The 16,893-nt window shown below is 40.7% G+C and overlaps 1 protein-coding gene across 1 annotated transcript in view; it reads left to right on the top strand.

Annotated features, from left to right (window-relative positions):
- The window catches only part of LOC125450905 (ras GTPase-activating protein 1-like), a 172,530-nt gene that overhangs the window by 104,142 nt on the left and 51,495 nt on the right, over positions 1–16,893 (top strand). The window contains exons 13-15 of the mRNA XM_048527279.2: positions 310–390; positions 2,294–2,451; positions 14,145–14,221. Coding sequence (XP_048383236.1) covers positions 310–390; positions 2,294–2,451; positions 14,145–14,221 — 316 coding nt within the window. The remainder of the gene's footprint in view (positions 1–309; positions 391–2,293; positions 2,452–14,144; positions 14,222–16,893) is intronic.

The following is a 16,893-nucleotide window of genomic DNA, read 5'->3' as shown; positions in this document are numbered from 1 at the left end:
ATATTTCCAACAATGAGCCATTAATATTGGGAATAGTTGATGACTAGTACATGTTAGTTCTAAAAACATTTCATTTTTATGTATAGACTTGTGAAGTATAACAGCCAAATAAGATAAAACCCATCTTTATATTTAGAAACCAAATTGCTTAGTGTGCAATAATGTAGTTTTTGCCCAATTTGAAAATCCTCCTTTACCATATATAGTTTGTGGAATGATTTGTCAAAGTTAAATAAAAGTTGATAGTGAAGTTAGAAATTATTTAGTGTCATCTAAATATTTTATTATAAATATTTTCTGCTTTTGCAGGACTGGATGAAGTGCTTGCATGTGTTTTGCAGCAACTTGAAAAAACCTCTGCCCCCAACATCTAACAAACGTCTTCGTCAGGTAAGAAAGAATTTATTTAGTTATTTACAGGACTTATACAAAGTGAATTTACAGTGAATGGGACTCTGTCAGGGTGCAGAATTCTTGGCCTTTGGACATGTGGGGCCTGGAAACTTATATAAAACCAAATTTTAGTATGTTATCCCGTATCTTCCTACCATCTTGTGGTTTCCTAGGGTGCATTGTGTGCCCATGCTCCATGAATAAATACATTGTGTAGCGTTGGCAGGAAGCTACTTGAAGTATTGAAAGAGCTAATTTCTCATGGCAGTTGCTCATCATCTGCAGTGCATAGCTCACATGTAGCTTCTGGAACTGGGCAACTCAGGAGATAAATGCTGTGCATGGCGTCTGGAAGCCTGAAAATGAATTATCCTCTAAACTATAAAAGAAAATTAACAGCAAATTATCACACCTGCCATTGGCAGAGGTTTGCTGTTAGAGGAATAGCTTTATGTAACAATAGTTACAGATAGTGTTGGAGATGAAGGATTTGCTCCTAGTTCCTGCAGCATAATGCCCTTGTATCTTTAAGCATACCAATCTGTTCTGAGGTTGGGAGTGGGCCATTGATGAAGAACTGCCTTAACAGGGAGACGTACAGTGGGAAGAGCTGCAGCATGCAATGCTTTCTCAAGTAGCTTGACACGATAGAGTGATTTGCGCAGGCCAGGAGATAGATGATAATGTTAATCCTAACACACGTCTTGAGAAAATGCCAGCTTCTTGGACCTCTCCAAATCACATAATCAAAGTTTCTTCTTTTTCGTAAAGTAGTACTGATTGGTGCTGATCCAATCACAAATGACCAAGCAGCAGCACCATTAAAAGTGTGACTCTTGTATCAGACCAGACCACCAGAATGCTTTTGAAGAATGACAGTCCAGAAGGAACCATTGGATCCCCATTGCAAATATGTTTGGGGAACCATGGATTGTTCTGGCAGTCGGATATTGACATCTGCCAAATATTTCAATCTGCTGTCCATATCCATCAACCAGATCAAGTGAATGATCAAAGTAAACAGTCCTATATGAAGAAGTTTTGATTACCACTTGAAGCAGGGTGTCCATGTACATTTTCCTTTCTGCGATGTGTCATGATGTATGCAGCTCACCTCAAGTTCATTTTCTCTGTGCCGATGTTACTGCAGCTGCAGAAACTTGCTGGAGAGATGATTTCCCTTGATTCCTGATTTCATATTGTAGAGCCTATGTATTTAAATTCTGGACTAGAATACAAAAACATGCCAGTTTAAAACCAAAAACGTTGAAAGGAGTTCCTTCTTCTAAAAACAAGCTTTGGAACTCTAAGTTGTTTAGACGTTGTTTTGCAAACAGTGGGCAAGGAGAGAGGAGTCACCACAACTACAGGATTTGTGCACGCAGAATAAGATTTGCTTAGCAGTAGATTGCTGATTGGGTTGTGCATTGTGATCGGTTGTGGATGTCATCAAAAATCATCACTGTCCAGAATTCTCTGGCTCCTGAGTCAGTAAACAACTCAAATGTTTCGGATAGAATGAGAAGGAGAGAGAAGCCTCCAGACTGTTGAAGTAGGTCCTGTGCCTCAACAGGGTGACAAAAGTGCCACATTTCCAAGGAGTACAAATTGAAAAGCTTTCATACCACTTCTCTCTTTACTTCAGCAATATTGAAGTTTTGTACATCTAAGTGACTAACTATCACGTGCCTTTTGCAGGTTACTGGCACAGTATAATTGGTTATATTAGGCATGTTCATTTTGTCACGCGAGTAGTAACAGTTTCAAAAATTATTGGTAATTGTTGGTCAATGGATGTCATTAAGGCGTACAGTATAAGTAAACCATTGCTGCAATCTGATAGTGGTGCTGTGTGAATTTTACCATCTTGTAATTAAAAAATAATTGTTCTCTTCCTCAGGTCAGTAGTCTGGTGTTGTATGTGGAAGAAGCCCATAAACTTCCAGGGAAGTATTTCACACACCCTTACTGTAACATCTCCCTAAACAGTGTTCAAGTAGCAAAAACTCATGCCAGGGAAGGGCAGAACCCTGTATGGACAGAAGAATTCATTTTTGAGTGAGTCCTTTCAGAATAAAATCTCTTCAGTACTCCCATTTAATGAAGATTTATGCACAAGTCACAATTAAGTGCGTAATCTGGTGTCTCTGAACAGTGTGAAGGCTTTCAAAAGATGACTCCTTTTGAAGTGTGGAACAAAAACAGAAGTTTCTGGAAAAGCTCAGCAGCTGTCAGCATCTGTGAAGATAAAACCAGAATTAACATTCCAGGTCCAGTGACCCCCTTCCAGCAACTTCTATTTTTGTTCTTGATTTATAGCATCCTCAGTTCTTTCGGTTTTCCTTTTGAAGTGTACTAGCTGGAGTGACATGTAGTGTCCAGTTTTGCTGATTTTGTTAAAAATGTTTCTCAGGTTGCCAAAAGTTTCTTGCTTCTGATAAAATTGTACTCTGGCACCAGTTGCCTCCACCTGAAATACTCGGACCTCACTATCAAAAGTTTGTAGAAGATTTGCAGTAAGCTGTTGTAGTACTGCATTTGCAGTGGTGAAGCTCTGAAGTTGTTGAACTCTGTTTAATCCTGTAGGCTATAAAATACCAAAGTCCTGTCAGATTTTTTTCATCTTGCAGTTGTGAAAAACTATTAAGTACCGGTGTTCAAGGTTTTTTTTAAGTGCCCTGAGCAGAAACACAGCACGTGGATGCAGTGAACAATTAAAAAGATGACAAGGAGGTTACTTTATTTATTCTTGGAATATGAGTAATGCTGGCCTAGCCAGTATTTAGTGCCCGTTTCTTAATTGCCCTTGAACTGAGTGGCTTGCTAAGCCATTTCAGAGTTGACTACATTACTGTGGATCGGAAGTCATCTGTAAGCTAGATCAGGTAAGGATGGCAGACTTCCTTTCTTAAAGGACATAAATGAATGAGAGAGATTTTCTTTTTTTAAACAACAATCAACAATGGTTGTATAATCCGCGAGGGATGAACAGAAAGAAAGGGAGAATGATACATAGTGAGATGCGCAGACAGGACGGTGGGGGAAGTGCAGCAGGAGCAGAGGCAAGGTGGATGTCATTTATTTTGATGCAAGGAATCTTGTGTGTAAGGCACATGTATTGAGGGCTCTTGATTAATGTGACAATGTGACATTGTTATCTCAAAGACATAGTTGTGGGATATTTAGGACATGCGGCTCAGTATTGTATAAATATAGAATGTTTCGGCAAGTTTGGGGGGGTTCTTAAAGAGGAGATGATGTTGCAGTGTTAATCAAGGACTAAATTACTGCAGTAAGGAGGAATGATATCTTAGAGAGCTCCTCAAATGATGCTTTATGGGTAGAACATGAAAACCAGAGGTAGGCAGTTACTTTGCTGATGTGTACTCTTAGAACCCCAAGTACTCCGGGAAAGATAGAAAGACGGATATGCAGGCAAATCTTAGAAATGTAAAATTAATAAGATAAAATGAGTAGGGGATTTCAACTTCCCCAACATTGACTGGGATAGATAATGTCTGAAAAGCTTAGAGCGGGCAGAATTATTGATGTGTCCGGGAGATTTCTTTAAGTCAGTGTATAAAACATCTTCCAAAGAGGGGATAATACTTGGCTTAATCTAAGTGAGCAAAGCTGGGCAAATAATAGGTGTGGCTCTGGGGGAGTATTTTGGAGGTTTTGCCCATAATTTAGTAAGGCTTAAAATAATTGTATTTAAGTGCAAAGATGGAAGTAAAAGTTCTGAACTGAGTGCAGGCCAATTTTAATAAGGTAGGACAGGATCTGGCCAACTGGGATTGGGAGCAGCTACTTGCAAGTAATCTTACATTAGAGCAGTGGCAGACGTTCAAAAGAGTAATAATGAGAGTGCAGAGGCAATATGGCCCCCATTAAGGTGAAAGGTAAGACCAGCAAGTGCAGAGAACCTTGGTTGTATGGGAATGTCATCATCGTTGACTTGAATGACTTGCTCGTACTTGAGAGGAATGGGTTCTGTGTGGTTGCTGAACAGTCAAATCCTGGAACCATGTACTCTGCCACAGGTGCAGCAGGCAGTGTTTGATGAGATGGGTAGATGGAATGCCCTGGATTCTTCAAGCTCTTTGCGCTGCTTGTGCATGGCCTCGACATACTTCACAAGGTGATTCTTGAAGTGGTTGGAGCCTTTGCGCATACTTCTCCAGTTTTGTGTGTTCTCAGGCAAGTGATTTCCACAGATAATGAGATAATGGGAACTGCAGATGCTGGAGAATCCGAGATAACGAAGTATGGAGCTGGATGAACACAGCAGGCCAAGCAGCATCTTAGGACCACAAAAGCTGACGTTTCAGGTCTGGACCCTTCAGCAAAGAGGGAGGGGAGAGGGTCCTGAAATAGGGAGAGAGGGAGAGGTGGATCGAAGATGGATAGAGGAGAAGATAGCTGGAGAGGAGACTGACAAGTTAAAGGGGCAGGGATGGAGCCAGTAGAGTGAGTGTAGGTGGGGAAGATGGACAGGTCAAGGGGGCGGGATGAGGATTAGTAGGTAGGAAATGGGATAACGGCTTAACGTGGGAGGAGGGGATAGGTGAGAGGAAGAACAGTTTAGGGAGGTGGCGACGAGGTGGGCTGGTTTTGAGATGCAATAGAGGGAGGGGAGATTTTGAGGCTTGTGAAATCAACATTTGATACCATTGGGCTGCAGGGTTCCCAAGCGGAATATGAGTTGCTGCTCCTGCAACCTTCGGGTGACATTGTCGTGGCACTGCAGGAGGCCCAGAATGGACATGTCGGTTAAGGAATGCGAGGGGGAGTAGAAATGGTTTGCGACTGGGAGGTGCACTTGTTTAGTGCGAACCGATCGTAGGTATTCTGCAGAGTGGCCCCCAAGCCTTCGCTTGGTTTCCCCAATGTAGAGGAGGCCACAACGGGAACATCCGTTGCAGTATAATTAGCAGATGTGCAGGTGAACATCTGCTTGATGTGGAATGTCTTCTTGGGGCCTGGGATGGGGGAGAGGGAGGAGATATTGGGCCAAGTGTAACACTCCCTGCAGTTGCAGGGGAAAGTGCTGGATGTGGTGGAGTTGGAGGGGAGTGTGGAGGGGGCAAGGGAGTCACGGAGAGAGTGGTCCCTCTGGAAAGCAGACAAGCGTGGGGAAGGAAAAATGTCTTTGGTGGGGTTGGATTGTAGACTCAACTTCTCCCACCTCAAGCCGCATCCCCATTTCCTACCTACTAACCTCATCCCACCCCCTTGACCTGTCCGAGCTCCCCGGACTGAGCTATCCCCTCCCTACCTCCCCACCTACACTCACCTCTACTGGCTCCATCCCCGCCTCTTTAACTTGTCTGTCTCCTCTCCACCTATCTTCTCGTCTATCCATCTTCGATCCGTCTCCCCCTCTCTCCCTATTTATTTCAGAACCCCCCTCCCCACCAACCTTTCTGATGATGGGTCTAGGCCCGAAGCATCAGCTTTTGTGCTCCTAAGATACAGCTTGGCCTGCTGTGTTCATCCAGCTCCACACTTTATTATAAGTGATTCCCACATGTCAGTGGGAATGTTGCATTTGTTTAGGGAACCTTTCAAGATGTCTTCGTAGAGTTCTCTACCCTTCTGGTCATCACTTAGTATTGTTGAGGTCGGAGTAGAGCACTCGTGTTGGGTTTATGGCCACTGGCCTACCTGTCGTAGCTGGTCACGCATGACTAGTGCTTTGATACTGGGGATAATGGCCCGAGTGAGGACTCTTGCATTGGTATGTCTGTTCTGCCAGTGGATTTGAGGATAGGGTCGCTTAGTTTGCTGAACGTTTGTTTATGATGCAGATAAATGCCAACAGTAGGATTCAATTCCTGCACTGGCTATGGTTACCAACCTTGCCTTTCACCTGAAACATGGTGATCCTATAGTCAAACTCAACACTAGTCATCTCTCTGTAATGAGAGAGCAGCCCAATGGTCTTATGGGACTGTGGTGAGTTTGCCAAGGGATGGAGAGGATTTGAAAACAAGCTTATGTTAGGCACCAAAGGCTCAAAGCAGTGGTGCCCTACAGGAGCATGAAAAATACAGAGGATTATTTACAAAAGAGTTTAAGTGAGTGAAATGGGGAGCTGAGAAACATTAAGGAAAACCCAATTTTAGAAATCTGTTAAGGGCGAGAAAGTAACCAGAGAAGAATATGGTCCATTAGCAACCAAAGTTGAAGACATAGTACCAAAGCTATAGTTTTAAATGACTACTATATTCAAGGTAGAGAAGAATAATGTAGACATAGAAATCAGGGAGGAGATATTTTGTGATATGTTGAATTAACATTAAGATAGGAGATTTTTTTGGAAGTGTAAATGGGAGATTGTTTGACAAGTTTGATTACATTTTTTTGAGGTGACCAAGTGTGTGGATGAAGGTAGCGCAGTTCTTGTAGTCTTCGTGGAATTCACTAAGGCTTTTGACAAAACAGATTGGTTAAGAAGCTAAGAGCCCATGGGATATAGGAAAAACTGGCAAATTAGATCCAAAATTGGCTTAATGGTGAGAAACAGAGGATGATTGTGGAAAGGTGCTTTTGTGACTGGAAGCCTGTTGTCAGTGGATTCAGTGCTAGGTCCATTGCTGTTTTGTGTAAATTAATGATCTAGACATGAATGCAGTATATGTAATCAGTAGGGTCACAAATGACATCAAAAATTGGTCTAGTAATTAGCAAGGAGGAAAGCATTAGATGGCAGGATGATATAAATGGGCTGAACAGTGATAGAATGTAATCCTGAAAAGTGTAAGGTAACTGCATTTTGGGAGGACTAAGAAAGCAAAGGAATACATGTAGGACCCGAGGATCTAAAGTGGATCAGAGAAACCCTGGTGTGCATGTCCACAGATTTTCGAAGGTTATAGGACAGACAGATAAGGTGGTTGAGAAGATACATGGGATACCTGCCTTTATTGGTCAAAGCATTGATTATGACAGAAAGGATATAGTAGAGCTGCCTATAACATTACTTAGTTTGCAGCTGGTGTTTTTTGTTGCAGTTTTAGTTGCTACACTATAAGAAAGGATGTTATTTGCACTAGATACGATGCAAAAGTGACTCACCAGGATGTTATCTGGCCTGGAGCAATTCAGCAATGAAGAGCGACTAGACAGGCTGGGGTTCTTTTCCTTAGATTGGACAAGGCTGATAGGAGACTTGATTTAATGTTTACAAAGTTCTAAGGGGTATAAACAAGGTGGGTAAGGAAAAAAGTTTTTCTGTGGTGGAGAGGTCAATAATCAGGGGAGGCAAGGAGTTGGATATTTAAAGTGGACTTGAGGGAGTCTTTTCATCCAGAGGATTTGGATATCTGAAACTCATCGCCTAGAATGGTGGTAGAGGCAAGAACCCTCATGATATCCAAGAACTATTTAGATGAACACTTGAACACTGTAGAAAGGAGCTGTGTTGCTGACATTGGTCAGGGCTGTAGAAACTGGAGATATAATCCATAACAATTAACTGGGTAGAATAGGAATAACTGAAATAGGGCTATAAAAAGAACAGCTTGGATTATTGCAGGTTACAGCATAATTGGAAAAGGAAAGAAGAGATGATTAGAGTGCCTCTGTTCGTTAGATGTAATAAGATGCTAGGAGAAAATAGGGGCATCACTAAAAAGGTTGAAACAAAATCCATGTGAATTGAAATGAAAAGGATGGTAATATGGGTGTGCATCAACACTGAGTAGTGAAAGGGAGATAAATGAAAAAATTTGTAAGCAAATGAGTGAAATAAGTAGATGACATAGATTAACACCCTCGCAATATTTTAACTTCATTAAACTATGCTGACTAGAAGCAGAAAAGGGTATATAGGGTGTATGGCGTTTTTATAAGCGGTGTGGGAATCTGTTTTTACTTTGCTTTTTTTTAAATTTAAAAAAAGTCCTTTAAAGGTGGAGGACTGCTGAATGTAACGAACAGAACAATTAATGAAGAGAAGCCGCATAGCCTGGGGCTATTTTCTCTGGAGCATTGGAGGCTGAGGGGTAACCTTATAGAAATTAATAAAGTTATGAGGGGCATGGATAGGATGAATAGTCATGGTATTTTCCCTGGGGTAGGGGAATCCAAAACTATAGGGCATAGATTTAAGGTGAGGTGGGGGGTGGGGGGGGGTGGGGGGACAAGATTTGAAAGGGACCTAAGGGGCAACATTTTCATGCAGAGTGCTGCATGTGTGGAATGAGCTGGAGGAAGTGGTGGGGGCTGGTACAATTACAACATTTTAAAGACACCTGGATAGTTTTATGAATAGGAAGGGTTCAGAGGCAAATGGGAAATATGCTGGCACAGGGGATGTGATTAAGATATCTGGTCAGCACGGACGTGTTGGACCAAAGGGTCTGTTTCCGTGCTGTACATCTCTATGCCTGTGACTAAGAACTTTAAATGTGAGGGAGCACTAAGACAATAATGATCATTGTATCATTGCATTAAAGATAAATGTTGTGATCAATTTAAGTAGAACAATGACTGAAGAAGTAGCTAATTTTGAGGGAAAGAAAATGAAACTAGAGCAAATAAATTGGAAAATGGTCAAAGAAATGAAATAGCATCGAGAAGCTTTTAAAACAGTGATCATTAGAGTCCTGAAAACACACATTATTTAGAATAAACTGGTCAGTTTTGACGCATCATGATGAATGGAGAGATCAGGACAAAATTGAAAATAAAAGAAGGGATTCCATTTGTTATATAATCAAAGAAGTAGATGATAAAATACAGAAAAAATTATAAATTAGCCTTTTAATTTAAGAAAAAGAGAAAATGAAAAACAAAATTGTCAAGAAATGTAGTATAGTGATGTAATCTATGGAGCCATGTTAATAAAAGAAAAATTGGTTAAATCCCTTGATACCTGCAAACTCCCAAATGCATTAAAAATGCAGCAATATTAAGTAATTTGTGTTACTATGTATCAGCAACACTTACACGATGAACACAACATTGAAAGGGGCTTAATTGATAAATATGTTGAACTTGGAATAAAACTCTTGGTCTGAGTGGATTACAACAGTCACATTACAAGTTGGGAAGAGATAGAAGTGACATTAATATATAAAATGGTGAGGAAAAGATTCTTGTTGGAAAATGTGATTCTTGTACGTAAAAAGGGTGGTAGAATAAGTACAAAGCTATAGACAAATTAATTTAGTAATCCCTGCAGTGTGGAAGCAGACCATTCAGCCCACCAAGACCACATGACCCTCCGAAGAGCATCCCACCCAGACCTTCCCCATAACCCTGCATTTCCAATGGCTAATCCGTCTAGCCTGCATATCCCCAAACACTGGAAAACCTAGCATGGCCAATCCACCTAACCTGCACATCTTTAGATTGTGGAAGGAAACCAGAGCACCTGGCAGAAACCCAGGCGTGCACAGGGAGGACATGCAAGCTCTGCACTGATAGTCGCCAAGGCTGGAATCAAAGCCGGGTTCCTAGTACTGTGAGGCAGCAGTGCTAACCACTGTACCCACCATGCAGCCCACACCCATGGATAATGATAGAATCATTAATCAGAGGTGCAATAGAAAATTTTCTAGAGATTGAAAAGAAAATAAAGCGTAGTGAGTTTTGATTCCAGAGTAGAAGACACTTGATTTTTTTTATTATATCAAATGACTGAATGTGCTGTAAATATACCAAATCCCTTTCCCAAAAAAACCCTTAAAATAACATTGTAAACTTATGATGAGAAGTCAGAACATATGTAGTCAGGGAAGAGGCATCAAAACAAATGGTAATTTGACTGTAAAAGCGAAAATAAAGTAGGGGTTAAAAGAGTTGCTTAAATTGGTGAATGGTGTTCCACAGGATGGGTACTGAGATAAACATTCTCTAAATTTTCATGGTACGGTAGACAACAGAAGATTAAGTCCTACAGTTTAAAAAATGCACCTTTTTTAAAGTCATAAAATGCTTTATGCTGTATATTTCTCCCAATAAACTAACTGAATTGTGAGGGACCTGTATACTTAACAGCAAATTCTCGGGTGCTGTTTAGTTGCAATAATGTGCAGCTTAGAGAGTGAATTGGGTGCACTCGTTGTACTTACCACTTACATAATTGATTTAGATCTGGACATCAGAAGTGCAGTTTCAAAATTGACAATGCCATGTGCAGTTGTAATTAAGACAAAGGTGGAGTCTGACAAAATATTGGAAGACATTAATGAATTCATTAATGAAGTGAGTGCATAATTAGCTAATGAACCTCAGTGAGGTAGACTTGAGATCTGCCACTTTGTCTTCTACTCATAAGAGAATGGCATTGGCAAATCTTCACTGCCAAGGAAACAGTTCAGGATGCAGCACCAGCATACAACGAACCAAGGACCTGCCTGACCGACCTATGGATAGGTGTGAGGTAATACATTTTGATAGATAGCGTTAGGAAGCTGCATGCACCTTGGAAAATAATTATCCATTCGGGTAAAAGAGCACCAGCGAGCACAAACACAAATCCCTAAAACTTGATGAAATGATAATTTTGCATCTAAATAAAAATTCCTGATAGAACTTCTGTTGTACCTGTGAAGAATCTTCATTAGCACAAACTTGGAGTATTGTGAACAGTTTTAGTTTTCTATTATAAAAAGGAATTGGAAGCATTGGAGGAAGAACTGGAAAATATTAGTGGCACCAAAACTGAGGTAATGACTATCAGGAAAGATTGAACAGGCAGAACTTTATTTCTGTAGAAAGGAGAAGACTGGGATGGAGACAGGAGAAGTATTTTGTAATGTAGTGGTAGAAAAGCTGTTCCTATTTGTTGGTTAGATCTGAACAAGGGCCATAAATATAAGGTTTTGACTAATGATGATGTAAGATTTGGGAGCAGGAGTCAATTTCTTTTCTGTCTGTGTTTTAGTTCCACCTTCCTGTTTGTTTTCCCCATATCAAACATCAACCTAACTTGACTTTAATTAAATTTGGTGCTCCAGTTCCGCTTCCAATGGAAGACAGTGCTACATTCTAACCACTCACTCTCCATCTCAAAGTCTTTCTCAAAATTGAAACTGTCCCCAAGTTCTAGTATCCCCACAAGAAGAAACATCCTCCTAGTATCTACTCGTCTACTATGTTTTAATAAGATTGACCTCTTTTAAATTACAATGGGTATAGGTTCTACATGTTCAGGCTTTCTTCATAAACCCTGCATCCCAGAAATGAGTTGAGTGAACAATCTTGGAACTGATTTGACTGGAATTGCATCCTTCTGATGTGGCCTCTCCCGCATTCTGTTTCACAGCTGCAAAAGAACTTCCCGACTTTTGTAATCCAGTCCCATGCAATAAAATTCCATTTGCCTTCCTAATCGCTTTCTGTATTAATCTTTTAAGACTAATATGCCAGGGCATCCAGACTAGAATGATAGACTTCTCCACTCACCCTCCACTTTTCTATTTTTCCTGCAAAATTGGAGAAGGTCAGTTTCCCATGTTACACTCTATATATTTGTTAAATTTACCGATGACACCAAAATACACAGGAAAGTTAACAGTCACAAGGAGATAAAGAGTACACAAGTTAAGTGAGTACACAAACATATTGGTACGTAATGGGTTGCTTTTCGCATCATGCAGCACGGAAACAGATCCTTTGGCCCTACTCACTCATGCTGGCTGAGTTTCACAAACTGAACTAGCCCCACTCGCCGACATTTGGCCCATATCCCTCCTATCTTTTCCTATTCATGGACCCATCCAAATGTCTTTTAAATATTATAACTCTATCTGAATCTACCGCTCCCTCTGGGCGTTAATTCCGATATAATCCATCTCTTTGTGAGGTCTCTTTTAAATCTTTTCTCCTCTCAACTTAAGAACACGCCCCCTAATCTTGAACTTCGCCACCCTAGGGAAAACACCTTTTGTGATTTCCCCTTATCTATGTCCCTCATGATCTTATAAATCTGTAATGTCACCCCACAACCTCCTATGCTGCAGATTTTTGAAAACCGTGTCCCAGCCTATCCAGCCTCTCCTCATAACTCAAACCTTCCAGTCCTGGCAATATCCTAGTAAATCTTTTCTGAACCCTCTCCAATTTAATAATAATCTTCCTATCGCAGGGCTACAGAATTGTACATAGTACTCCAAAAGTGGCCTTACCAACGTCCTGTGTGACCTCAACATGTCATCCCAACTTCTATAAGTCACTGGTCTGAGCAATAAACACAAGTGTGCTAAATGCCTTCTTAACCACCTATCCACTTGTGATGCAAACTTCAAAGAGACTATGTACCTGACCCCCTAGGTGTCTCTGTTTGACAGTACTACCCATGGCCCTACCGTTAACTGTATAAGTCCTGCCCTTGCATTTTTGTACAACAAACAATACCTTGTGTTTATCCAAATTAAACTCTTTCTGCCGTTCATCAGCCTATTGGCCCAACTGATCAAGTTCCCTTTGTAATCTTAGATAACCTTTTTCACTGTTGACTGTACCACCAATTTTGGTGTCATTGACAAACTTAATATCCATGTCTCCTTAATTCCGATCCAAATATATATCTAAATATCAAAGTCATTGATATATCTTATAAATAGTCATGACATAAGAACTAATCCCTCAGCACAGCACTAATTATAGCCTGCCAACTCGAAAAAGATCAGCTTATTGTAACTCTCTGCTTCCTGTTAGCCAACTGATCCGATATATATGCTAATATATCGTCCCTGTACTAGTGTTTTGGTTTTGAAATCCAAGTATGCCCTATCTGTGTTTCCCTTCTTTCAACTTGCTTAGCACTTCCTCAAAATCTGTAATCAATTTATTAAACACCACCCCCGTACCTTGCGTAAATTCTGCCTGATCAAGTATCGTGCTATAACTCACTAATAATGGATTCTTGCAATTTTCCTGAAGGATGTTAGCTAACTGGCTAATCATTTTCATGCATTGTGTCTCCCAATGTTGAAGAAATACATTGCAATAGCTATTTTTCTAATCCATTAGAACCTTCAAGAGTCCAATGGAATTTTGGAAGATTTATCTCTTCAGCTGTTTTTAAGGAAGTAAAATGCAAGCCATCTGGTCCTGACACCTAACAAATCTTAGCACCCGTTGTTTTCCTAGTAACCTTTCCCAACTGATGGCGATCATTTTATGTTGCTCTAATCCATTAGCTTAATTTTCAAGTATCCTTGTGAAGTTTTCAAGTCTTCTAATGTGAAGACTGATACAAAATGCTGATTCAAGATCAACTCTATCGCCTATCTTTCTTTCATCAATTCAGCAGGTTCTCTCACTCAAAATTCCTCAATTTGTTTCTTTCTGTTCTTGTGGTAACACCATGATCCATACCACAGTACCTACAAACCCTTCTGTTTTCTTATATAAGTTTTCAATATCAAAACACATACTCTGATTCTGAATTGAACAATTTTGGAATACTAACAGCCTGTTCAGCATCTAATTTTTATTTTAGCAGCACAGACAGTGAAAATGATAACAGATTTCAATGGCATATTTGAAGTTAGTCTTCTCAGATGTATTGAAGAGTCTTTTTATCTAAAATATAATGTGCTACAACCTCCATAATTTAAAAGTTCACATTTACTATGCTATGTTGATGTGATTTTGTGCTCTTTTCAATGGTACATCTTATATTCGTTTTGTGCTGATGCTTCATTCAGTTTTGTTTATGGCATATATAAGGGCATGGAATTTTCAAGATTCTTTGATTGCAGACTTCTTAAATTATTCCTTCATTTCCCTAGTGATGTCTCATCCGATATAAACAGATTTGAGATAAGTCTCAGTAACAAAACAAAGAAGAGCAAGGATCCTGACATCTGTAAGTATTTTTGACTTCTGCGGAAAAGTATTTTACTATTCGCCCAAAAGTTAGTCCTAGGAAGATTATCTTTGTTTGTGTGTGTGTGTGTGTGTGTGTGTGTGTGTGTGTGTGTGAGATGTATATTCATATTTTGTCTCAGGATAATTTTTGATACTAATATTCAGCAGTGTTATAACTTGAGAGGGACTCGAACAGGTTAAGATCCAGGTGCGACTTGAATAAAACAGTGATAGTGTTGCACATTATTTTTGGTTTCTATATAATGCAGACTGCAGAACATGACCATTGTTCATAAAGCAAATGCAGGGGAAAATGTGCAGTTAAAGGAGCAGGTTTGTAATAGGAGTTATGAATGTACACTGATGCAAACCTAAGATCTGGGCAGCAGTGTTGTGGAAAGGTTTGCATGTGTTTTATTGAACCAGGGAGTAGCAGAGTTTTGTAGTACAAAATTTGCATCCATAGCACCTGTTTTAGGTTCATAGTGCCTTTACAGGTTCTGAATCGTGGCCATGACACGTAGCTATGCTTCTGATGTGTATTGCAACAGATGATATTGGTCAATATACATGCAGAAGCAAAGGAAACACACGGGAAACATTCTTCCCAGCTAAATCACGACAACAGTCTGCATGCAATGTTGACTGGATGCCTCCGTTGTCACTTGGAGGTACGGAGCATAGCTAATAACCTCTTTTAATCAGTCATAGCTAAATGCACATTCAACAGCAGAACCAATGCTTCCCTTGCTGCCACCACTATGCTCCTGCACCACCAATTACAAGTGTTATTTAAAGAAATAATCAACCATTTACATAATAATTGCCTTGATGATACATATTAGCTGTTGCTCCAATTGTGTATATATTTGCTGCTGTTAATTCTTCAAAGTTGCCAAAGCCTGCTAGGAGTTGGGGTTGGGTATGGTAGATGCTGAAAGATATTGCTCTGGTTTTAAGAATTTTGATAAAAATCAATTATTCCCAAAGATGCATAGACTGCTGACAATAATGCTATTTCCTCTTGGATCAATGTCAAGTAATGACATTGCTACAGGATGGAAGGTGAATATGTTTCACGTTGTCATGGGGAAGAAAGCAGAGGGGAAGCAATTACAGTGATCAAGTTACAGACTTCGTTCCAACTTGATGAATATCATAGACACCTGAAGTTCTGTGTGGTGTGCAAAATGAAAGGACTGGTTTGTGAGCTACTACAGCCAGATGTGACATTCGAAGCTTTTAGAGATAATGGGAACTGCAGATGCTGGAGAATCCGAGATAACAAGGTGTGGAGCTGGATGAACACAGCAGACCAAACAGCATCTTAGGAGCACAAAAGCTGATGTTTCGGGCTGAGACCCTTCATCAGAAAGGGGAGATGGGGAGAAGGTTTTGAAATAAATAGGGAGAGTGGGGGAGGGGGATCGAAGATGGATAGAGGAGAAGATAGGTAGAGAGGAGACAGACAGGTTAAAGGTGGGGGTGATGGAGCCTGTAGAGGTGAGTATAGGTGGGGAGGTAGGGAGGGGATAGGTCAGTCCGGGGAGAATGGACAGATCAAGGTGGTGGGATGAGGTTAGTAGGTAGGAAATGGAGGTGTGGCTTGAGGTGGGAGGAGGGGATAGGTGAGATGAAGAACAGGTTAGGAAGGTGGGGACGAGCTGGGCTGGTATTGGGATGCATTGGTGGGAGGAGTGATTTTGAAGCTTGTGAAATCCACATTGATACCATTGGATGCAGGGTTCCCAAGCGGAATATGCGTTGTTGTTCAAATATTTCCAAGTTGGGAAGATGAAAGGCTTGGAGGGAAACTTGCAGGGGATGATGTTCCCCCACATATCTGCTTCCCTTATCCTTCCAGATGGAAGTTGCCATATGTTTGGAAGTTGCTGTCTGAGGATCTTTGAATTTCTACAGTGCATCTTGTAGATGGTAACTACTGCTGATGCTCAGTGTCATTGGGGAAGGGAATTGATATTTATGGATGCGGTGCCAATCAAGCAGAGGCTGCTTTGTCCCTGGGTGGTGTGGAGTTTCTTGAGTGTTGTTGGTGCTGCATTCATCTAGACAGGTGGGGAACATTCTATGCCTTATTGATGGTGGACAGGCTTTGGTGGGGTGTCAGAAGGTGTATTACTCACTGCAGTATTCCCACTTCTGACCTGCTGTAGTCGCCAATGAATTTTGCAGTGAATTCAGTTGAGTTTCTGGTCAATAGTAGCTTTCAGAATGTTGACCGTGATAATACCAAGGGGTGATGGTTATATTCTCTCTCAGTAGTAACCCCTAAGATGTTTATAGTGGCTAGATTCAGTGACGATAACACTTTTGAATGTTAAGGGATGATGGTTAGATTCTCTCTTATAGGAGTGTACTGGCATTGGATGAGGTCCCAGAAGAGGTTTGCAAGAATGATTCCAGGAATTAATGGCTTATCATATGAGAAGCTGTTGAGGCCTCTGGATCTTTCCTTGATGGAGCTTTGAAGGATAAGGGAGGATCTCATTGAAACTTACAGAATATGATTTCCGAAGGAGGGTCTAGGCCCGAATCATCAGCCTTCCTGCTCCTCTGATGTTGCTTAGCCTGCTGTGTTCACCAGCTCTACACCTTGTTATCTCAGAATATGAAGTGGCCCGGATAGAGTGCGTATGAGTGTAGTGTTCC

The sequence above is a fragment of the Stegostoma tigrinum genome, chromosome 3 (assembly GCF_030684315.1).
Source record: "Stegostoma tigrinum isolate sSteTig4 chromosome 3, sSteTig4.hap1, whole genome shotgun sequence".
NCBI lineage: Eukaryota > Metazoa > Chordata > Chondrichthyes > Orectolobiformes > Stegostomatidae > Stegostoma > Stegostoma tigrinum.
This window is presented reverse-complemented; position numbering and strand designations above follow the sequence as displayed.